Here is a 24,568-nt window from a genome sequence, read left to right on the forward strand (position 1 = left end):
TTAAAGAAAGCCACTGCTGGGAATTCCTAAAAGCTTTTAAATGCACTGCACTGCAATGGCAATGCCACCGCTTAGATGTATCCCTCCATAAAACCAGCAAGATGAGTAACTAGCTTCCTGCCTACCATGAGAATTTGATAACAGAACGGTCCTCAGTCTGTTAGAAATAGGAGTAAGCATCAATTAATGCACATGTGAGCTAATTTCCAGACAGAGGCCCGAAAGAAACTAGGAATGGCTGGTGAAGTGATGTAAGTTTTACCAATGCTCATACTTGTTCTTCTGAGAGGAAAAAAGGGAAGCCACTTCTCATGCATCCCAAAATATCAGTATGAATTGAGTGCCCAATATAACATCATATATAAAGATACTCAAATCTTCAGTTCATCTTATGTCATGGAGTTCAGGAGCTTATTGCAGAATGCATCAGAGCTGTTGAGACACAGAAGAATGTCTCTAGGCAGAGACAGATGTTGCTTACCACACAAATATGATTGTATAGATAGGAGGGACTTTATGTCCAGCAAGATACATATATGGGGATGAGGAGCAAAAAGAGACAATGAAAATACAAAACTTCCAGATGGGGAGTGGAGCAAACTGGGAACAGATTAGTGGCATAATTGTGGGTAAATGCACTTAAGTTAAATTAAAGTGGTTAAAATTGCAGGTATACAATGTGTCTTTCACTGGGGTCTTAAGTAAATACAAGGGCTGGTATGATAAACAGGCAAGAAAGGCAAAGTTTGAAAATTTCCTGTACAAGCAAGCTAAAGATGTATGAAATCATAACCAAGACACCTTGTCAAGGTTAAGTTTTGCTCAGCATAGAAGAGGCAATTTTACTGGGAGTTGAGCTGATGTCTATGGGGCCTGGAGCTTTCTCTATTAGCACCGCCTTGCTGTGGCATGATTGCTGTTGGTCACACAATGCGCTAGGCTGTACCGCATTCATACCACAGGGCATCTAGCTCTCATCTAACCTGTCCTTGGGATCAAAGCTACAGGCTTTGATCAGATAAATCCTTGTCATGTAAAGGAGAAAGGGACAGGCACCAGAGCAGCAATGTGCTCAGCCACCCACTATAAGCACACAGCTTGAACATGAAATGTAACACCCAGCATGCCCTCAACTGAGCTCCAGTCAGCAGAGGAGAAGCACAGTGCACTAGGTGACCACTGTGACCAGCTCAGAACAGTGCCTCCCCAACTGAACAAATCACAGAGTTGTCTCTTGTTTTCCTCCTGAAAGGTGGAGCCTTTTTTGGCTGTCCTGATATTTTCTCCTTTACTTTTTTTTCCAAACCTTTGTATATACCAAGGTAGGAAACCCAGAAGACAATAATTTCCACAGTAGCGAAGACATGATGACTCATGAAACAAAACAAGGTAGTGGTGGTAAAAATGAGTGTTTGTGCAGGGATGTGTGCGTATATAAGGAGGGAGAGGTTTTGAAGGGCCAATGAAAGTATATTAATTGTGTAAGCAGAGCACAGTATTTGAACTTGGGTTTGCTAATTCAGATTGTGTTTGGGAAAGTACTAAAGCAGAGTTTCTCAGCAGGGTACTTTACAGCATAATGTGCAGGGAGGTTAACACTATCCTGGTCTGACTAAAAGCAGAGGGATCCAAGAATGCTTAAAAGTTGCCATATCCAGCACCAGTTGATGTCAAGACAGGAGAGCAGATAAATCCTGGTTCTCCAGTGTCCTTCCTAATAAATCTACACAAGTAATTTTGAGATCATGGTCAACTTTTCAAAGTGCTACAGGAAAGCAGATCATGAATCATCATAGTAGCGCCTTCAGGGAATGCTTAATTTCATATTTCCTTTAGGAGTAGGCACAACACCTAAAAATCATGAAAGACCCAAGTGTGTACACTGGATACAACCTTATAATGCAAGCTGGATAATGGAGGGGAAGTAGTGTAGCATACCTCGTTTTATTGCGCTTCACTTTATTGCGCTTCGCAGATACTGCGTTTTTTACAAATTGAAGGCTTGTGGCAACCCTGCATCGAGCAAGTCTATTGGCACCATTTTTCCAGCAGCATGTGCTCACTTTGTGTCTCTGTGTCAATTTTGGTAATTCTCGCAATATTTCAAACTTTTTCATTATTATTATATCTGTTATGGTGATCTGTGACCAGTGATCTTTGATGTTACTATTGTAATTGTTTTGGGGCACCACAAGCTGCGTCCATATAAGATGGCGAACTTAATCGATGTTGTGTGTGTTCTGACTGCTCCACTGACTGGCTGTTCCCCCATCTCTCTCCCTCTCCTCGGGCCTCCCTATTCCCTGAGACACAACAATATTGGAATTAGGCCAGTTAATAACCCTGCAATGGCCTCCTAGTGTTCAAGTGAAAGGAAGAGTCGCACATCTCTCATTTTAAATCAAAAGCTAGACATGATTAAGCTTAGTGAGGAAGACATGTCGAAAGCCAAGTCAGGCCGAAAGCTTGGCCTCTTGTGCCAAACAGCTAGCCAAGTTGTGAATGCAAAGGAAAAGTTCTTGAAGGAAATTCAAAGTGCTACTCCAGTGAACACATGAATGATAAGAAAGCAAAACAGCCTTATTGCTGATATGGAGAAAGTTTTAGTGGTCTGCATAGAAGATCAAACCAGCCACAACATTCCCTTAAGCCAAAGCCTCATCCAGAGCAAGGCTCTAACTCCCTTCAATTCTTTGAAGGCTGAGAGAGGTGAGGAAGCTGCAGAAGAAAAGTTTGAAGCTAGCAGAGGTTGGTTCATGAGGCTTAAGGAAAGAAGCCGTCTCCATAATGTAGAAGTGCAAGGTGAAGCAGCAAGTGCTGATGTAGAAGCTGCAGCAAGTTATCCAGAAGATCTAGCTAAGAGAACTGATGAAGGTGGCTACACTAAACAACAGATTTTCAATGTAGACGAAACAGCCTTCTATTGGAAGCAGATGCCATCTAGGACATTCATAGCTAGAGAGGAGAAGTCAATGCCTGGCTTCAAAGCTTCAAAGGACAGGCTGACAGCAAGAGACCTAGAACTGACAGCAAGAGAACTACAATTAGAAGTGGAGCCTGAAGATGCGACTGAATTATTGCAATCTCATGATAAAACTTTAACAGATGAGGAGTTGCTTCTTAGGGATAAGTAAAGAAAGTGGTTTCTTGAGATGGAATCTACTCCTGGTGAAGATGCCGTGAACATTGTTGAAATGACAACAAAGGATTTAGAATATTACATAAACTTAGTTGATAAAGCAGCAGCAGGGTTTGAGAGAATTGACTCCAATTTTGAAAGAAGTTCTTTGTGGGTAAAATGCTATCAAACAGCATCGCGTGCTACAGAGAAATCCTTTGTGAAAGGAAGAGTCAATCGATGTGGCAAATTTCATTGCTGTCTCATTTTCAGAAATTGCCACAGCCACCCCAATCTTCAGCAGCCACCACCCTGATCAGTCAGCAGCCATCAACATCAAGGCAAGACCTTCCATCAGCAAAAAGATTACGACTCGCTGAAGGCTCAGATGATGGCTAGCATTTTTTAGCAATAAAGTATTTTTTAATTAAGGTATGTACATTTTTTTAGACATAATGCTATTGCACACTTAATAGACTACAGTATAGGGTAAACATAACTTTTATATGCACTGGGAAAACAAAAAATTTGTGTGACTCGCTTTATTGCGATACTAGCTTTATTGCGGTGGTCTGGAACTGAACCCGCAATATCTCTGGGGTATGCCTGTATCTCCTTTTCTTCATACACTCTCTAATTGCCTTCCCTCTTAAGAGTGGAAGATTCAGATTTCCCAAGTGCTCTAGAAAGGACTGACTGGTGCTACAAATGGAAACTTTCAATAAACAGAAAGGCACTCTATGTGTTTGTTGGCATCTGAGGCTTGAAACTGTCCTAGTGTTAGTCTTGAAGCTATTCATGATGTTATAGGTGAAAGTGGTAGGTTGAACAAAAGGTAGGAGAGAGGAGCAGGTTGGCATATGTAGAAGCAGGGCAACTGCTAGCAATTGGAAAAAGGAAATGGTATCCTGGGGTGCATCAGGAAGAGTGTTGCCAGCAGGTTGAGGGAGGTGATCCTCCCCCTCTACTCAGCCCTGGTGAGGCCACATCTGGAGTACTGCATCCAGTTCTGGACTCCCCAGTACAAGAGAGACATGGCACTACTGGAGCGAGTCCAGCGAAGGGCCACAAAGATGATTAGGGGACTGGAGCATCTCTCTTATGAGGAAAGGCTGAGAGAGCTGGGCCTGTTTAGCCTGCAGAAGAGAAGACTGAGAGGGGATCTTATCAACGTATACAAATATCTAAAGGGAGGGTGTCAAGAGGATGGGGCCAGACTATTTTCAGTGGTGCCCAGCGACAGGACGCAAAGCAATGGGCACAAACTGAAACACAGGAAGTTCCATCTGAATATGAGGAAAAACTTCTTTATTGTGAGGGTGACAGAGCACTGGAACAGGTTGCCCAGAGAGGTTGTGGAGTCTCCTTCTCTGGAGATATTCAAAAGCCGCCTGGACACACTCCTGTACAATGTGCTCTAAGTGACCCTGCTTGAGCAGGGGGATTGGACTTAGATGATCTCCAGAGGTCCCTTCCAACCTCAACCATTCTGTGATTCTGTGTGAAACTGAAGCTTGAGCTATGGGAAAAGGGGAAGCTAAAACAGACAGCATTTAGCAGAGAGGACTCAGTGCACAGCAGGACTACAGAGGCAATCAGCACTGGAGAAACAGAGCCTTGGGGTCAGGTCTGAACTGTACTGGCAGAGCTGAGAGAGGATGGCAATCTGGAGTAGTAAAGATTGAAATGCAAAGGTGGAGGAACTTTATGTGTTCCCAATCTGAGTTATGTCTTACCCATCCAGACCATCCCTTCCTCTATCTCCCAGTTTAATTTCTGAGGAATAGCTGTGAACACACCTCTGTTTACATTCCTTTACAACTAGAAAATAAAAATGTAGTTTTGCTCTTGTTACCAAAAGGCGATTTTGGTGACACTTTGTTGAGGGCTGTTCATGAGTTTAAACAACAGTCTTCAAAACACTGACACACCAAAGCAAATCTTTTGACGGGTTTCAGAGTTTAAATGAGTATCATGAGTCTTGAGGTCATTGGTATCAATTGGTATCATGAGTCTTCCAGCTTTGTTTCTGACATGGGTTCCTGTTAAATGGACAGAGGCATTTGTTTTACCCATTCATTTTCTGGGAACTCAGCTGAATTTCAGGAACTCATCTTGGATTTCAGTGTGTACAGTCTTCCAGTGTCTGCATTCCCTAAGCCTTTGATCAGATCAAGCAGGTTTGCATCTTGGTGGATCTCATAAACTAAGCAGCCTGAGGTAGTGTCAGTATTTAAATATAAGGACCCTGTTCTGGTTTTAGAGGTATTGCCTTTCAATATTGTAAATATTGTAATATTTCCTCTCTTTTAAGTGGGAAATGTCATGGGAGCTCTATAACAAGAGCCAGCTGTCTAGATGTACCCAGTTTATAAAGTATGCTTGTCTTCAGCTACCCTTGCATTGCTCCAGGCAAGGTGGCTCTTAAGTGATGGTCTTCTCCCTCCTTTGCACTGACTGTAATGCCCCCAGGTGGTGATGTTAGGATGTGTCACATTGCTGGGAAATAATGCATTTTTGATGGAAGAAGTCCTGGCTACTTGTGGCTAATGGACATTTCAGTGTTGGAAACCTTTCAGGATTGTGGCCCCATTACCCTGACAAACACGCTAGTTACATGATGTCCACTGAAGCCCAACAGTTTCTGGAGGACGTGAGGGTCTCAGTTTCTGAGCTAGCCTGTCCTGCAACCCTTGTCTGTTCTGCCCACATAGCAGAGTGACTGCTTGCTCTGAAACAGAAGGGGAATCACAAGCAGAGCAAACCAGGAAATGGATATCTCTGATGATCAGAGTATAAAAGATGGTGTTGCTAATGCTTGGGGTAATAAGACAGTTAAAGTCAGAAAAACCTTGACTTTTCCAGTGATGAGAGAATGAGGCAGCTGGGTAAAAAGCCAGAGAGCAGCAGCTGGGCCAGTCACCATGTCCCCATATCCCAGGGAAGGAATATGTGAAAGGATGCAGCTCTGGGTCTCATGCTATGAACAGAGCTTGAGGGGTAACAGATCTTTACAAGGGCTGGAGACAGCCAGGGAGAGGGAAAGAGAGGCTGCTGGGTATAGCTGTTCCCCCATCCTGCAGTTGTTGCTTTTTCTTGTAACAGGTAATGTGGTATTCATTTCCTTCTAGAACTGATTTTCTCTTCTAACACAGACTGTCATTCTGTGTTCTTGAGTCTCTTTATTCATCCTTCTGGAACCAAATAATCTTTTGGAAGGGCAGTTCCTTTAAGGAACCACTAACATCCATAGTATTGCAAGCAAGCTTCCTCTGCCCCTCCTGGGAAAAACCCTTGGCCTTGGCAGTAGAAGTGTCATTGAATCTGCTGGTGCTGAGCAGAGACGTCTTCTTGCAGGTGGTGGTAACATTCACAGAGATGGCTGGGTATTTCACTTGAAAAATAACAGCCTCTATGGGATGAAGGACAGCCTGGCTTTTACAAGAATATCTGACACCTTGAACTTCATCAGGTAAGCATTATTAAAATCTTGTGAAGTCCTTGTAAATTCTACTACTGCTCTGCCTAAGAGTTTTCCCTAGTAGCCCCTTTCAACAAGAAGCCCAAAACCATGAAGAATTATCATCTCTGCACCCAGGGGAAAACTGAGGGCCAGCTGCTTTGGCGGTTCAAACCAAGGGAATACTGTTTTCAACAGAGCTAGTTCATCTGAAGAACTAGCCCTCAAACAAGTGACCTGAGGATCAGAGTAGGTTTATTCCTTATGGAGTTATGAAGAGCTACTAATTTGACTGTATAGCTCAGTTTATTGAGACCATATCCCATACCTACATGTGGTGCCTTTTGCTAGTAGTGAAAAGTGAAGCTCAAGTAGATAACATGTAAATACACGTGAAGGAACAAGATCAGGGAATTTATTTTATTTCTCTAAACAGTAATAACATGCACGCATGATCCCAGTGCATTTACCATAACATAGGAAGGCCACAATTAGCACTTAATACTCTTTAATAAATATGCTAATTAATCTAGGCAACAGCAATCAGTGATTGCACAGATAAATAACAAACTCAACCAGTCAGCAGTATGAAACAATAACAATGAAACAATACATCAGTTCTGCTTTTCCATTTTAAGATTGAATTTGGTCATCCTTCCCTAATACCCTAGAGAACTCTTCTTCAAACATTGCACATACATTTGGCTGTCAAAGGAGTCTGTATTTCTTTATTTTATATTTATTGCTGAACTGGGAAAAAGGTCTTATTTTGGGAAGAGAGGGCTGTGAGAAAGGGAAAAATAAAATTAAATTATGGTCTGAAAATTTATAATGTCTTTTTTGGTCAGGTTTGTAATTCAGGAAGGCTTTGAAATAAACACATTAAATGTAGGTATTCAAACCTGAATGACTCAGATAAATCAAAGCCATAGAGGAAACACTTCGAGCACTCAGTGACTGGCTTTGAAGGTTAGTTACAGTGATGGATAGGCTGTCAAAGCTAAGCAGCAGGTTACTCTCCCTACATGGCAGCTCATTTTCCTCCCAGAGGTTCAGTTTCTCCATGGGGTATACATCCCTATTTTCGCATCTGAATGTTAGCTTACTCCTTGCTCTAGGCTCTGATTTCCTTGCTTAGAGAGTTAGCTAATGTACTACAGGCTAGAATCAAAGTGCAAGTCAAGCGATAGACCATGTAGACAAGGACACCTAGGCTTGAGCCCCAAGTTAGTAGGACTAAATATAACTTTTAAGCTATCTTCCTCTCAGTCATTTAGGCCCTGTGCAGTTGCCAGTTTGCTCTCTGCCTTGGGGACCCCAAGAATCCAGTAAAACACCCGCAAAGGTTCCTCACACCTTTGCCTTGATCCCCACTTGAGAACAGGACCTGCCAAATATCTGTCAGTGATAATGCTTGCTCTAACAATAGTATCTTGTTCAAACAGGCCCCACACTGTTGTTTAAAGCCTGCCTTCTTCACACTTCCCATTTTGACAATCCACAACCACACAGCCCAAATGTAAAACACACCTGCCCTCGAGCACCCTCCTTCCACACAGTTGTGTTCTTAGGGTTAAATATTAACCAGCAACAGCTCAAATAGGATTTGGAATTATTATTTCAGTAAATGTATAAATACTAAAAGGAATTTCCAGGGGAGGAGGTATAGTTGTACAGCTTTTCTTAAGCCCCTCCAAAGTTGCAGAGAAGCTGCAGCACTGAACAGCAGGCAGGAGCGCATGCATCTGTGAACTCATGTGGTGTGCTGACGTTGCCTTCCTCCTCTGCCTATTTCAAACACATGGCCCATCACAGGGACAATGCTGGATAAGGGATCTCAAGTTACAGTTAGCCTGACAACAATATGATATACGGTTATCATAAAGATTGTACTCTCCTTTCTGAGCTCTCAGGAGTGGAAAACACCAGAGCCATGTGGCTGTTGTAGTTGTAGCTTGATACCTCTGTGATGGAAACGCTTTAATCAGCTCTGTGGTCTAGTTTGCCCTGTATCATTAGAGATGCCTAATATATACTGTTTCTTGAAAACTTATGTGACAAAGAATGCCTGCTGCTGCCGTTAGACTCTTCTCGGCAGAAGGCAGCCCTATTATGACTTGTTGCTGACCTTTGATTTGAATAGCAATATTTAGCAAGCAAATATTTAAGAACATGTCATTAAACAAGGAGGCACAGCTTTACCATGGGGAACTCTAGCAAGGAGTGCTGCTGAGATAGGCCCACAGTGTGCAAAGGAAGGGACGAACAGCCTTCTTCCCCTCCTCTCCCTCCCCAGCAGAGCAGCCAGCCGTGACCATGTACCCATGTTGCCTCAGCCTCCCCTGGAAGGGAGAGACAGTTAGACCCCAGCAAGGCCAATGCTGCTCTACCAAGCAAGGCCCGTCACCAGCATGGCAGGAGTTTTAAAACCATGGAGGGCTGGCTATAGCTGTTTCACTGCCACAGGCAAAATAATTGTGGCCACCCCCCCACATTCATATTGCCTACTGCTCCAATAAGGCAAAGGGTGTGTGACAGGGAGGCTGCCTTTCCAAACTGGCTGCCCACAGCGACTGCCCAATGTGACCAGAGCACGGGCCGGCCCTGGGGAACTCTCTCTAACCACTAGTGGCTGGGAGCTATGTACTGACGAGTCTTCAAGAAATTAATTAGTTTAGGTCAGGTGCAGCAATAGGCTGAGAGGATATTTTCCCCTCTGGAGTGGCCCAGAATTAGCTCAGTTGGTTAGCTTATACTTAGATACTTGCATCTAACAGTATTTTTTCTGTTGGATTTTTATAGTTTTGTCTCTTCTTTTTTAAAGGTGAAAAATAATCAGTCTTAAAATAAAAAAAAAATAAATAAAACCCTGAAAGGAATTATCTATAAAAAGAGAAAATCCTTACCAGGTTGCCACCACAGCAGAAAACCCAAGCCACAGAAGGCACAGGGCAGGCTTCCCTTTTCCGAAGCTACTCAGAGGTTAACCAGGGTCTGTAAGCAAACAGCTTAGAGAAGGAACCCGGCTTAGTGCCTGGGTGTCTAAGGCTGTCCCAGGGACTGCCAGCCTAATGCCCTTCCAGCAGCCCCTCCCAAAAGCAATGATATGCAAATAGAGGCAGCCCTCCACCTCTCCGGCTCGGACAGGAGCCCATTGGGAGGAAGGACTGGGCCTTGACTCAGGCTCAGAGAGATCACAGAGGAGGGTGTTTCACTTTTATGCACACACTCACACATATATATAAACCCTGGAGCAACAGTCCAGGAAGATTGTTAAGTACACCCACGCTTTGGTTCACTTGGCAGCGTGACTCAGTGCAGCACTGGTGGGAGACCCGGCTGCTAAACCAGAGCGTGCGGGAGAGCGTGTGTACGAGAGAGATCTTCCCATGGACTCACGCCTACTGCTGCTGCTGCTGCTGCTACAGGCAGGTGAGTGCTACTTCCGTACCACTGCGGGGTGCTGGGCCTCGGGAAGGACCTTTAGCTCTGTCCCTCTCCTTTCCCCCCACCAAAAGTAGAATAGCTTCTTCTGTGTCTTGGTGGGACAAGTACGCCGTAAGCTTTGCTTAATCACAGCAGACGCATCTGTATGGTTTGGCCAAGTAAGAAAAAGCCTTGCTCGTTTTTTTCAGCTTGATAGTGAAGGGCTGTTTAAGCAAGCTGTGTGCCTGCTTCATTTCCATGGTGGTTTACGTAGCTATTGCTGTATAAACATAGGTCATTTTCTTTTTGGATAGTTTTCTGCTGCAAAGTTGTTGGTGCTTGTTTTCCTTTACAGAAGTGCCCCCTTTTTATACCAGTGACTTTGGAGTAAGTGGTTTTCAATTCATATGAAATTCAAACAAAGAAAAAAAACCTTAAAAAAACATAGCTGTCTGCTGCCATAAAGCCCCTCCACACAGATGCAACACAATGCTAAACTGTCAGGTTTGATATTATCCCTGCAGTACAATTTAAAGTAAAAATGAAAATGTTATATTAATCTAAAGCAAAGGCTGCCTGTTTAAACAGGAAATGGAAAGTTTAAGTTTTCAGATCCATCTCCACTCCCCTCTCGGCAGGTATGTTCTCTGCTACGATGCCCCACTAGTAGTATGATTGGAAATACTCTTAATGGGAGATGTGGCTACATTCAGGCTGCTGTAAAGACTCAGACTTTTTCAAGGATTTCACAGCTGTGTTGGTTTGGCTGCCCACCATAGAAAAAGCAATTTCAGTTCTTGGTCAAGTTATTAGCTGTGTACCTGAATATTGAAGCATACTTGCTAGGGCTGACCTTACAACTGTAGTGACACACTGTCAACTCAAAACCCAGCCAGCTTTCAAAGAATGAAACAGAAACATCAGACACTGCCTGGATGTCTGAATTCTTTTAAACTCATAGAGAAGGCACAGCCTTAAGAATTTCATTTGGACTCAGTTCCCCTTCAATCTTTTTCTCCCTTTTCAGGAATAGCTCTGCATTATAATTACAGTTCCTTGATCCTCAGGGACAACTCCAAAAGAGAAACACTCTTTTTTCTTCTGGGTAGGATACAGTTATCTTACACTAGCCTCAGCTGTGTTCAGCCAGCAGCCAACAGAGACCAGCTGTTCTGTCTAAGAGGTCTGTGAAAGATAACTAAGAAATGCAAACTTCTTGTCAGGAGGCTTAAATATCTGCAAAGAAGGTTTTGTTTCCATTGGAATATTTTCGAGGTCTGCAAACTGAAACAGGTTGAAAAAGCATGTTTTTACTTGAAATCCAGAGCAATTCGCCAATTCCAGTGGATTTCCCCTGGGATTGCTGAAAGCTGAGCCTGCCTTTAACGCTAAAGTGCCCACTGTTTACACAAGAGAAATAGGTCTTCTCTTTATTTTCTAGTAACACAGGTGTCATGTGTTTTTAGCACAAAATCAGAACATTCAAGCACTGTTTAGAGGAGGGAAGCTGCTACTTTTTCAGGAATGTGCGTTTAATCCCCAAGGAATGCCCTGAGAAATATAAGGAGGCTGTGTGAAACACCAAGACAGAAGCATAAGGCTCTGATCCCTTCAGAGTTTGCTGCTGCCAGTTGCCAGTCTGAAAATGATACAGGAAAGTGCTCGTTTCTGCTTTGGGCTTGGGCTGCAGTTCCACGTTTAGCAGACAAAACACTCCTGGCTTGTCATTAATGGGGATAGACCCTCATTTCTTCAGCAGGTTTTTGGATCAAGCCCAGAGAGAAAGCCAGAGCACAAGATGAGGGGAGAGGCCCAAGCAAAAGGGATTAGAAGGCTAGGTTTTGAAAGGAAAGCAACTGTTTTAATGATAGTATTGAGTCCTTGGGTGGTTTAGGGATTAATTAGTCCATGTTTGCACAGCACTTTGAGGAGGTCAAGTGTGCTGAATTAGCAGGGGGCAGGTGGCAAGGCAACTTCACTGAAGGGTTCCTAGCTCTGTAACGTGATCTCCCTCTTTATCCAAGTGTGCTGAAAAGTCCATCTGTTTACTCAGACTTCTTTTGGCATGGGAGGATGGGGTGAATGTGATTTGGTGGAGATGGATGGAAAGAATGGATCAGTTAGGCAGTCAGTCTGGGGGGTTTAATACTGCAGGTGAGTAGCTCATCTTTAATGAGGACTGTCTGTGATGCATGTTAGAGCAATGGAAAGTGCACTTGGTACCTCACGATAAATCCATGCAATAAATACTACTATCTGTTGCTATCATTATCATGATAAGCATCAAAGTTTGTAGCTGAGCTTCAAAGTGGTTTGATAATTAGAGTCAGGGTGCTCTTAGTTTCTGTAACAGTTACTGCAACTTAGAGTCTGTGGTTTATAAAAAAGTTGCAAGTTAATGTTTGAAATCACAATATCGTTTGAAAGACTTGTAACTCAAAGACCTCCAAATCAGTTTAAGTGGCTATCTGCACTCTTCAGCTGACACAATACTTTTTTCAAATCAATGTAGCCAAGCTAATGCTACAACTTTAATGGAGAGTAATGATGGAAGCAGATGTAAATGTTCCCAGCACTTCAGAATACTCAAGAGGATTCCAATATGCATATATCTTAGCTAATTCAGGCACTCTATTCTTCACCAAGATACACCTTACAGCCTTGGGGACTTGTAGCTGTTCCTACATCCAAAATGATAGTCCGGTCAGCTCTTTACTATCCAGAGAAGGGGTTAAAATATCCTGAATAGCACAGAAAACTTGGAAAATATAAGAAGTCTTGGGAAACATAGACACCTGATTTGCTCCGTAGAGTCCCTGTTAGATCATGTTGTGCACTGGTCCTTTGCTGCTTCCTACCCCACTTGGAACTGCAGTTTAGCTAATAAGTCTTCCCAGCTTTGGGAACTCTGGGATGCAGTGAACCCCAGCTGGTTCTGCATGGAGCTGGCTTAGGCCCCAGCAAAACTTACCAGCTCAGGTTCTGTGATGTGCAAAACTGGCCACACTATTTCCAGATGCAAGGTAGCCCCAGATGCAATAGAGCTGCAATCATACACTAGTGCACCAGAGCTGATACGCCTTGCTTGAATTGAGCTGCCTGTGCATGGAGCCTGCTTGGGTATTTCTGCATCTGCTTCCATGTTAGCCCAGCCCTCAGATAAGTCACCTGCAAAGTCCCTTTTGCAGGGTGACTGTAATGGTTCATTAGACTGTCAAGGCTGCACCAAAACAACCAGTCAAGACCAATATCTCCCTTTAAGGAATTCAAGAAAATCAGCATGAGGCATTCTTTAAACTGCTGTTTAATCTTTGTGTCATGCTATGTCCTCTCTTTGCAGTTTGGAATGGTGCTCTGGGAAAATCCCATTCATTGCACACCCGAGGAATCATTGAATTGGCGGCAGCCATATCGTGTGGCACGGGACGGTCTCCTTTAGCATATGTTGTCTATGGATGCTACTGTGGCCTAGGAGGACAAGGCTGGCCAAAAGATAAAACAGACTGGTAAGAGGAACCTCAGCTATATGCCCCAGAACAGCTCAGATCTCTCCATTCTTCCCCCTTTGTGCTCCTGTGACACCATTGCCTTGTCATTGCCCAGGGGAGAGGGAACTTAGTCTCTATAAACAGCATTGGGCAATTGTGAGTGAGGACCCATCTATCACCTGGGCTTTGAAAGAGTATTTAGCCACCTTCTGGGTGAGAGCAGAGTTCTTTGGGACCTGGCACTATGAGGGGTGGAGAACAAAGGAAGAACCAGGATATGACTTCATGAAATAGCGGCATCTTTATTCATTAGAGAGCTAGCCCTGCCTGAAAAGAGAGAACTGACCAAGATTTTTGCAGGGTCATTTCACCCTGGTCCTGAAAATGGCAGTGATGGAAATATTCTTTATCCTCTGGAAGAAATCCAAATCATTGCCAGGAGTAATCAAACCTATTGCCTTCATTGCCTGTTAGTTCACATTAAACCAAGCAAGAACAACAGGGTAGAGCATGGTGTTATTTCCCCTTTTCTCTATTAGTAGGGAAGATTCTGTGCTTTTTATTTCCAAGACTAAAAGCAATGAGTCTATGAGGTGTTCATTGCAAGGTTTCTGTCTTATACTTTGTGATTAGCATACATGTGAATTTTAGCATTATGGACTCTTGTGCGCTCTGAGCCCTTTGCTTACAATCTTGTCTGATTTTAAACCTCAAAGACAGAACACACAAGTCTCTCTGTTTATCTACAATCAACAGGAAAGGTGTCGCTGATAAATAAGTAAGTACTGTTTTTGTCAGGAGTGAAGGCAGCATGTAGTTCCCTGGCAAGGAACCTGGCTGAACTTTTCTAGAATATCCAGCTGTTGGAGACATTTCATATTTCTACAAAATCAAACTTGTCCTGCCAATTCTGCAGTCAAAAAAGTGAAAAAAGGAAGAGAAGATGCTAAGGTTAGAGGTCAACTCCTCTGTGGCTATAAAAGAGCAAATGTCCCTTAAAGCTAGTGGAGCTGTCTTCGTTAATGCAGTGAGAAGTTTCACTCCCGAAGGCTTCCCTTAATGTCCGTGGTTTATATGAGCATTCCATCTATAAAACAGTCAATACAGGACTTACAGATAATGAATAAATGACTACAAAGTGTCATAGATTTCTGGTCCAGGGATTTTTTTTTAATTTTCAGTAATATCTCCTGATCTGCTTACAGCCATCTACAACTGTGTCTGTAAATGTGTTTATAATTTTTGTTAGCCATTTACTAACTCTTACAATCAGACCTTTAGAGTAAAACATGACTTCACTAATTTGGAGTGCTTCTTTTACTGAAGGCCTGAGTTGAGTCACCTAGAAGCTATTTTTCGGAGACGTTGAGTGACCCTAAGTTTAGGTGCCTCTGGGAGATGACAGTGCTTAGCACTCCTGGAAAACGGACAGAGAGAGTAAAATGTTCACTTGTTCACCAGTGGGTGTTTTTACTGCTGTTTGATTTCAACGGGATGTGGATTTTATCTTAATGGCAGAAAATAAGGACTCTGCAACTGGAAATGCCTCAAAACACCAGTTTGTAAAAAGGAAGCTTGATCCTTTAAGTGCATTCACTATTGTTCCTTAGCTGCAGCGCTTGGTATGGAAAAAAAAAAAAGATTTTTAGTTAGATTCTTAGCTAGGAAGAATCAGCAATGCCCCACTAGATCTAGCCCTAAAAATTTCCATTTTATGTTTGCTAGAGGAATATTCTGATATCTGTTACTGAGAACTACTGCAAAAATCAGCGTGGTTGAGTATCCCACACCAATTACAATGGCCACATTACTTTCCATATTTTCCATTCTAAAAAAGAAAGAAGTGGAATGGTAAAACTACTGGCCTTGAGTAACAAACACTGTTCAAAATGACTCACTGCCTTGACACTTCTACATTTGTTACTGAGCCCCTTACAAAAGGAGTAATTTTCTTGTGAGTAATTCAGTCAATCTGTCTAGACAGGGCTAGAGTGCTTCTAAGCACTTTTTTTTGTGGAAAAAAAAAGCCATCGAGTGGGTAATCCTTTTATAAAGTTTATTCCACATACTGACTTTGATATGCCTCCACATTTCCGTGTGGGATTTTGCAGAAGTATGGGAACCCTCATTAATGTGAAGCAAAACTGTAGAAGGCTCGAACAGAAATTCTTAAGTAGGACCCGGTACTGGAACGGGCTGACTGCACAGATCATCCATGTTGTAAAACAGGACCTGAAGGTGCTCAGTATCTCCCTGGAAATACTGAACGCCCTGAAAAGCAGGGTGGCATATATGGCTCATCTAAGTCATGGCAAACACATAGGGAAGAGCAAGATTTTCCTCACTTGCTGAGTTAAAGCCAAACAAAAGGACACACAGTGGTGACAGTGCTGTTAATATGACAAACAGAACATGATAAATTCTTGCCTCAATAGTATTTGCTCATTGCAGTGTTCTGGGTAGCTGATCTCTGCTGGCCAGCCAGAGCTGTCTGTAGCCATAAGAGCTGTCTTGTAGCACAGATGTGATTAATATGTTGTTTATTAACTAGATGACACGGTTGTATTTGTTTTTTCATACTTGTTGACCAGTGCTCAGCCAGACTGTCGGCCAATACTGTTTGAATTGGTCTAACTAAACATTACCAGGTTATTAAAAGCTTAATGCTACATTCTGCCTTAGGTGCAGGAAAGGGCATTTCCAGACAGGACGTGACCATCTGAGGATGGCAAAGGACAATAGGTTTCCTCACTCTTCAGTCCAAAGCAACTCCTTAAGAGCATCTAAAAGAGATGTTTGCAAAATGTGGACCAAAGTCTTTTTGCTTTATGCTGGTGTAAGCTAGGTGTCATTCTGCTGCAGTTGGGGAAATCATCAGGAGGAAATGGTGTAAGTGGCAGCAGAATTGTTCCCCAAAGCCTGCAGTCCTCCAGAATTTATGCAATCCCCCTGGTTTTGCAAAGCCAGCAAAGCAGCAGCTAGTTCTCACAGCTAGCTGGCACACCTCTTTAGTCCTCACTTAGTTGTCTTTGCCTGATTCACAGCCCATTTTTTGTCTCCTCCAGGATCTCTTCTCACTTCTTTTTCTACCTCTTTTTCTGTTCCCTCCCTCTGCCTCTCCTTGAAGAGCAGCTCCATTCCCTTGGCCCATAGGCTTTTAAGTCCTCCCTTTGTCTGCCTACTTTTGTATCATTCCTCCCACCCACACTGCTTCCTCACTGACACCAGCTTCATTCATTTGACTACTGATTCACTCCTCAGACCTAACAAATCCAATGATTTCTGCACCTGACACTCCCCTTCAGCTCAGCCTGATTTGTGGCACCCACCTTGGCCTCTTATGCTCTGTGTCCCACATGCTAGACACAGATGATTGGCCTGCCATGTGATCTACCACCCTGATGATGGCTGGGGCTGTGCTGCAGCTGCAGATATTAGCCAGGGCACCCAGGGCTACAGCAACACCACCAGAAGACACATCCACTAGTTGTAGCTTAGTGCTGCAGTCCATCCCTGTCATATCATTGACACATTGCATAGGGATTCCTATGTTAGAGAAAGCCGAGACTTTCAGACTTTTCACAAGGCTGCAAATTCTACTCTCCTTTGGCCTTTCACTTCAAACCTCTTCAGGATAAGCTGCAGCAGTGAGGTGTTACCAGACTAATGAAGATCTAACCCACAGCCTGTTATTGCCATCATGAGCCCAAGAGAGTCGGTTCCATGGGCCAAGTGAGCTCTTCTGCTCAGCCATTAGCAATTGCTGTAACTACTTGTGGGAAAACTTCTAAATACATATATCCCTTAGGGCTTATTCCCATTCTAAAGTCCTTCGAGGGGGTGGCAAGGAAGCAGATGTTAGTCTGCTACTGTTAAATTACTTTTCTAGATTTCAGAGTGCAGTGAATAGTCTGGTCGTAATCACACTGGTTTCATATTTGCAAGATGAGAAAAAAAATGGCATATATTTTGAAGACTAATCTGAGGGATAAAATTGCTACTTTAACTACTAAATTAGGAGTTCAGTCAGTAGGGAAAGCATACTGGACTACATTCAGCATGTCTGTAATTGCAGGGGATACGTGAAGGCTGAATTTGATCTGATTGGCCTGATTCTCCTATCTCTCTCACATGATTTACCTGATCTAGTTCAAGTGATTTTATTAGGGTTCATATCAGTGGGTGGAATTTCTTTTTTCCACTTCAAAAATCATTTTTTTCTGCGCTTTATAACCTCAGATGGCACACCAGCCCTCATATCCATGAACCAGTTTCTAAAAGGGCAAAATGCTCCTGCAGCCCAAGGTGATGAGGCTTATGGTGTTCCTGAGCTCTCAGATAAGTTAATGATAGCTTCAACTGGTGCCTGGAGAAGCCCCACTTCCTGCACAAGGAATCTTTATCCTTCTTGCAGGATTGTTCCATTTACCAGAGGGATATAATGGGGATATAAGAGTGCATCCCAGATGTTTTCATTGGCTTTTCAGATACACTGGCCCCAGCCTTGAAGATAACCATCACGAGCTTCAACTTGACTTGCTAAGCTGCTTTATGGCCTGTTCAGCAACTTCTTGGGGAGATTCATATCTAGGATTCAAGAACTTCTCTAAAAGCTGTCTGCTCTTTATTTCCCCCTAGTGTCAGCCTGTCTAAACTCCATAAAATTAGTAGAATGGTTCTTCTGTACTGTCCCTGTGATCTTCCAGAGACAGCTTCCGGAAAAGTAAAAGACCAGTCTTCTCTGGCTCCAGCCTTTGAAGAAGAAATGGAAGAAATCCAATTTTTGTGGAAAAAATTCAAATCATTGCCAGGAGTAATCAAACCTGTTGCCTTCATTGCCTGTTAGTTCACATTAAACCAAGCAAGAACAACAGGGTAGAGCATGGTGTTATTTCCCATTTTCTTTATTAGTAGGGAAGATGCTGTTGTCCTTGTTGGAACAACCTTTGTTATCCAACAGAAAACTTCTGTAAAGGCTGGATTTTTTCTCAGTGTATTTTAATTCACTAAACTTCTAGAATGAAATATGAGTGGGATCAAGTTATTCTATAAATTCTGAAGTAATCAATAGCAGGAATTATCTCACTGAATAGTCTGTAATGCAGATATCAACAGCTGAGCTAGTCACCTGCAGCAGCCCCCTCTTTTGTCAATGGAAAGCAATCAGTACTTTTGAATGCAATATTTTTTTACTTATTTTAGACCTCTACATTATGATGATATGAACTGTGCACCAGACATGCTTAATGGGAGTCTAGATCAATACCTTAGATGTAAGGATCTAAAGTTAATTGATATGAATCCCACCTTTGAGGCTGAAGAGTTTGTAGCCAGTCCCCAGAACTTGGATGGGCCAAAGAGCCTTGAATTGCATCTGACAGATCCACCTGAGCAGAAGAACTAAGCCTGCTTCTTACTGTAGAGGAAGGCAAAAACCATCATGACCCCAAATTTTGAAATGGGTTTAAGCCTAAGCCAGTGAGAGACATGTTCATGCATCTCATAGTAATGCTTTTACTCCCTTTCAGTGAGTAGGATTACCATGTTCTGTGGTAGGCCAATGTAACGGCTACACCGCATTTCTGAGGGCAAAATCTGGGGGGAAGAAATATGGTTTTCATGTGAGCAAATATGGTATTAATAAGTTCTTAAACTTTGTGAGCTTTTGGAGTGATGCCAGGACACTCAATTCATTAATAGACAATTTACTGACAGGCCAGGGCAAACAGCTGCGTGTGAATAGAGCATTCCTAGAGTTTGTGGAAACACCCCTGAGAAAAGCATGCAGAATGTGTGAGCCCATATTCTACCTTTTTGTCTCTCAAAGGTGCTGTCACAGGCATGACTGCTGCTATGACAAGGCAGAGAGGGAAGGCTGCAACCCCAAGGTACAGCGCTACCAGTGGGTGTGTGAGCAGAATGCTGTGCGGTGCGGTAAGGAAATTACTCCGCTTGCATTGGGTTCATTTCTTTCCCTCCTCCACAGGTTCACAGGCTGGCATAAGAGCTCTGTGTGCCAGAGAGGTAAATCTGTGCATGCTGAACTGGTTTTAAAACTTCTTTGGGCAACCTCCATTCTCCCTTGAGCTCTCTTTCCATTGCTTCCCTGGATTGCTAGACTTGCTGGCTCTAAGAGTCCCCAGCTGGAGCTGGGAGGAAGGCTGGAGCTCCAGCATCATCAGTTCCAGGTAACCTGCATCCTCCCCAAGCTGAATAGCATGGGTAAGGCCTTGGAGCCCACAAGATGTCTTAGTCTGGCAGGGATGCAAATGCCTCTCTGAAGGATCTCCCCCGGCATGGAGCATGCCTGTTCTTCATTGATGCCTTCCTACAACTGTGGAATAGTCTGTGACAATTTCTGTAGATGTGGTGTTCCTGTGACAATTTTAGCACTGTTCACTCTTCTATTTACCATTATATACTCCTGGAAAAGAATCCTGCTATTGTGTACATCTTTAATAAAACAGGTTAAACAGGGTGCTAGCCTGCAGCTCTGCCTCATGTGGGACTCCAGCCTAAACCTCTGGGGTTCCAGTGGGGATTTTGAAGCTTGCAGAACTGAATACTCCGGAGTGGCACAGACATGCAGCAAATGTAGGCTGTGCTTAGCTCTACAGCTGGTACCCGAGCAAGAAGGTCTTCAGTTGCACAGTCACAGCCCATCAGTGGCATACACCAGTTTGTTTTGACATACACCAGGTGACTTGAATCCTAGAATTTGTCAATTCTATTTCTAAGTCTTCCAGAAGTCTCTGATGATAAAATCCATTGTAGAACAATTTGAAAGCTCAATAAGAATCATGTGAGAGAAAAACTTGTCCCATCACATCATAACTACTTACCTGAACATTACAAGACTATTTCTACCTTGTTAGAAGATCATATTCTACTGGTGCAATCCTCAACCTCTCCAGCAGCTGAAAGTCTACCAGCAGATATGGGACATGGCTCAACATAGCTGCAGTTTCTCCTTTCTGAGAGCCAGAGAAGCCTATACTGCTCTGTATAGCCTATAATATAAAGAGTGCTGGCTAAGAAATATATTGCTTCAATTCATAACTGCACTTACTCTAGCTCTTACACATATTTCCACAGCTGACTAATATCTTCTGTTAGCTGTTTTGATATTTTAAAAAATCCTATTTCTTTTTGCTATGAAGGAACAATACTAGTTTCTACTAGACAGTAGATGTCAGATGTCAGGTGCATGAGATGTGCAGCATATGTCCTATAAGAATGCACTGAGCAGAAGTTGTTCCAACCTGGCTAACAAGCATTAGTTAAACAAAATGTCATTAATTGCTTAACTGATGTCCAGGCAAGGCCTGAGGAGCATTCATCGACTGTTCTCCAGCAAGTACTCAGCAGGCTTCACTTCCTCTCACATCCCCCATGGAGAGAAACAAAAAAAACGTACTCTGAAGGCAAATCTACCCTAGGCCAGAGCACAGCAGGTTTTACTGAGGCATGAAGGTATAATGTCTGACCCCATTCAAACAAAAACAAAGAATTTAATTCCAAGACATGTTTGCTGGGCCTAAAGGAATGATGTCCAGAAAAATTAGAAGCAGAACTGTTTGCACTGTCCATTCCATGTAAGAAGAAAAATATGCCTGTCACCTGGCACTGAATAAACACAGATATTTTCAGGGAAATGAAATAGAAACTCATTTTACCTGGGACAACTTCTCCCCATCTTTTGTTACTATTATGTGATTTTGTTTGTAGAATGAAAAAAATTGGTAACACCATATTTTTCACTCCAGATATGCCATCCACATGTAGGCCAATTCCATTCAATAAATATCTGGAATATAGAAAAAGCTGTAAGCTGTGGGACCTCGTCAAAGAAATCTTTCTGCTCTAACAGAAAAGACTGGCAAATCAGACTTGTATTCACATTAGACTGACAGTGGCTGGCATGACACAAGGAGAAGTTAAGGAGCAGAGGGCAAGGAGGAAGTAAGGCATGACTGGCAGCTACAAAAAAACTGGACTTAGTGTTGACTCCTCATCAGTGGAATCCAGGTTGGCCTCTTGAAATACTGTTTACTAGTTTACTTTTCAGAAAAGCTTAATAAATATGGATTCTGCTTACTTACCAGATGCAAGGTGATCCAGCAAAGTCCAGTGAAATCTGGAAAGATTCTTACTCACTGCAGTTGGTTTTGGAGCAAAGCCTATGTGCACTGGCATGAAGTCATACATTAAACTATGCCTAGTGAAGGGTTTGGAAGATGTTAGCTAATCTATAGTAGCAGCATCAAATAAACAAGGCACTTTGCCTTTAAAGATTATAAATATATCATTTATATATAATTACAGATAGGTATATAAATAAATATAAATAAATATAAATATATTAACGTATATCATGATATATAAATACAGCCTAATGGCCATATTTAGGCCATCTACAGGTGAGATGGGATTCATTAATCCAAAATCGGATATTTGTAATGTAGCCATCTGAGCTAGTTGCTTTGATGTTCCTTATGGTTCTTACATATTCATGTAGTCATATAGTTAGCTATATATGACATATATAGTTCTTTATATATTATTTTGATCAGCTGCTGTAGTTTTGCTGACTCATAAAAATCAGGTGTCTGACCCTACTGAGGAGTTCCTTGGCTCCTCTGCCTTGAAGAGAGAGGCATAAGCACTTCTAAGAGCAATTTGTAGAGCATGAATGAAGGTTGCCCGCTGGTGCTTCTATGCCCTCAGATTTCCAGATGTCACATCCTCTCCCAAGAATGGTCCTTGTGAGATACTCTTCCTTTCAAAGCAGCATTCTTCTTTTGAAATTGGTCTGATTTGCAGAGGTAGGGTAAAAACGGAAGTTGGCTGACTTCAGGAAAGCTCCAGCTAAGCTAAAATAGTTTTCTTTTTTAGGTTTGGTCACTGAGCCCCTTGCTCACACAGCTCTAGAAGTAGGCAGTGCTCTATACTGAGAAGATTTTATAAGCATTGCTGATTTACAGTTAGCTGCTACTTTCTGATGCTCTTGGTCACAGTTAAGACTAGACCCACAGACAGAGAGAGGACAGGGAGGATCAGATCTATGCACAAGATTACATGTTGGTCCTTCTCTCTTCCTGTTCACACAGTGTGTGATTTTCTGCTAAGTCATTTGCTCTTGCCTCCTTCACCTCCTCCTAGAGCCTGTGTTCCCTAATAACTGCTTTATTTGTTTACTCTTAAAACTGTCTCTCTCTTTAGTCCAGTATAGAATCTCTCATCCTCTGTTCACATTTTCTTTTACAGATAACCTGACAGACCGATGTGAAAAAATGGTGTGTCTGTGTGACCAAGAAGCAGCCAAGTGCTGGGGAGCAGCCCCTTACAACCCGCACTTCGTCTTCTGGCCAGACTTTTTATGTGGACAGACTCATCCCACCTGTCATTTTGGATATGGAGGACCAGAATAGTCTTTCTAGGACCTTCTTTTCTAACCCTTTTAATTAGAAGACATTGGAATAAAATTGTTCCTCTTTTACCAGAGCTAACAGTAGTGTGAGAGAATTTGTATTAGGCCAGGGTTTATGGGGAGGAGCGATGAGGTAAAATATGTCTTCTTCATCTACTGAAGTAAGGATAAGGTCCTGCTCTGATTGCTGCCTTTGCAGAAGGTAAGAACTTCTGTGGCACACCACAGTAGATCTATGGTGAAACTGAGGGTTTGGTCTGGAGTGTAGTGAGCACTGGGAACGTTTCCAAGGAGTGTTCAAAGATGGGCAGAGAGTTACACTGGGCTATTTCTGTTGTAAGGCTAGCAGGAGTTTTTGACTTACCAATAGGCACACACAAACTCTGAGATACAAAAGAACATCTCACCTGCCACACACTTCAGGCCCTGATCTACTGCTATCCAGTACAAATATTGTCATGTTACCTTTCACCGCCTGCCTGGGAATCAGTTATTATCATGTCAGGAAACTAGGGCTGTGGAGAGCATTATTCATGTCAAAAATCTGTCACCTCTTTTTTTAAGATTATTTGAGGCTTATATTAAAGCACTGTATTTTCATCTGAAAAATTAAAATAAAATCCCATTTTGTCACCCAGAGGTAGTGTTCAAATAGGCCTTCTCTGCTGCTCTGTTAGAAGACAATAGGCTGGAGCAAGTCACCACAACAAGAGCCTCTGTACCGAGAGGTGCAGACAGATAAGAATGATGGCCTCATCCATGGAAGCAAAGCATTTTGGGTGAATAGCATGAGATTTCCTAGGGTGGGTGCTAGAAACTGGGCAGCCTGGATAGGTCACACAACCATACTTCTGTCTCTTTTGAAGGGTGGCTGACAAACTTGGAGTACCACTTTTTAAAATAAGAAGTAAAGGGAAAGACCCAAGATATCTCATCAGAGTCTAGATTCTGAAATATGTGACCAAACTAGGTGGGGCTTCAGTGGATGATAATGCAAATTCCTTTACAAAAGGCTGTTCTGCTCCTTCCTGTAGGAGGATGTTGAATATGCCACTGTGGTTGTTGAAGCTGCAGAAAAAGGAAACATACTTTAAAAAATACCAAAGACAATGTGTACTGAGGTGAAGGCTTTTATTACATCTAGAGATCCCTTTTGGCTTACAAACCATGACAGGTTGTTCCATGTAACTGTTTAGTCTTTGCATCTTCCAGTGATTCCTGTAATATTGCAGATTGAGCTATGCTGAGCAAGAAGGAAAGGAGAGAATGAGTAATACAGAGTTAGTACAACACAGCGATAAACCCTTCCAAGGCTATCTGGCAACTAAAGATGTTAGTGAACTCTGTTCATTCAGAGGCTTTGTATAAAGGGATGTTGTGCAGGAAAAATCAGCCTGCACATGTGTACTTCACTCAGCAAAGGCGAGAGGGTGAGAGGGAACAGAGCCACCTCACCATGTCCCTGGCCAAGCTGGCCATTGGGTGGTGGCAGCGGTCTAGTGAATACCAAGTGCAGCTCTGAATTAGTCACTTTGAGGGTGGGATTTTTTTCAGGAGGTTGAGTAAGATTTTGAGTGCCACAAGGAGAGGTCCAAATAGCATGACTCCCCTTTTTGAGACTAAAGTGAGCTTTTCAGAAAAGCCCC

The 24,568-nt window shown here is 42.7% G+C and overlaps 1 protein-coding gene across 1 annotated transcript; it reads left to right on the forward strand.

Annotated features, from left to right (window-relative positions):
• Positions 1–6,329: 6,329 nt before the first annotated feature.
• LOC106490609 (phospholipase A2-like) lies at positions 6,330–22,991 on the forward strand. Its single transcript, XM_013950053.1, has 5 exons — positions 6,330–6,590; positions 9,885–10,010; positions 13,345–13,510; positions 19,320–19,426; positions 22,760–22,991. Exons 2-5 carry the CDS (start codon positions 9,968–9,970, stop codon positions 22,921–22,923), a joined length of 480 nt encoding a protein of 159 aa, XP_013805507.1. The 5' UTR covers positions 6,330–6,590; positions 9,885–9,967; the 3' UTR covers positions 22,924–22,991.
• The last annotated feature ends 1,577 nt before the right edge of the window (positions 22,992–24,568 follow it).

The sequence above is a fragment of the Apteryx mantelli genome, chromosome 1 (assembly GCF_036417845.1).
Source record: "Apteryx mantelli isolate bAptMan1 chromosome 1, bAptMan1.hap1, whole genome shotgun sequence".
In the NCBI taxonomy this organism is placed as follows: domain Eukaryota; kingdom Metazoa; phylum Chordata; class Aves; order Apterygiformes; family Apterygidae; genus Apteryx; species Apteryx mantelli.

Coding starts and splice junctions, on each gene's coding strand:
- LOC106490609 (XM_013950053.1), top strand. CDS start 9,968: ATGGACTCACGCCTACTGCTGCTGCTGCTGCTGCTACAGGCAG. Junction 10,011..13,344: donor GCTGCTGCTGCTACAGGCAG/GTGAGTGCTACT, acceptor CTCTCTTTGCAG/TTTGGAATGGTGCTCTGGGA. Junction 13,511..19,319: donor CCAAAAGATAAAACAGACTG/GTAAGAGGAACC, acceptor TGTCTCTCAAAG/GTGCTGTCACAGGCATGACT.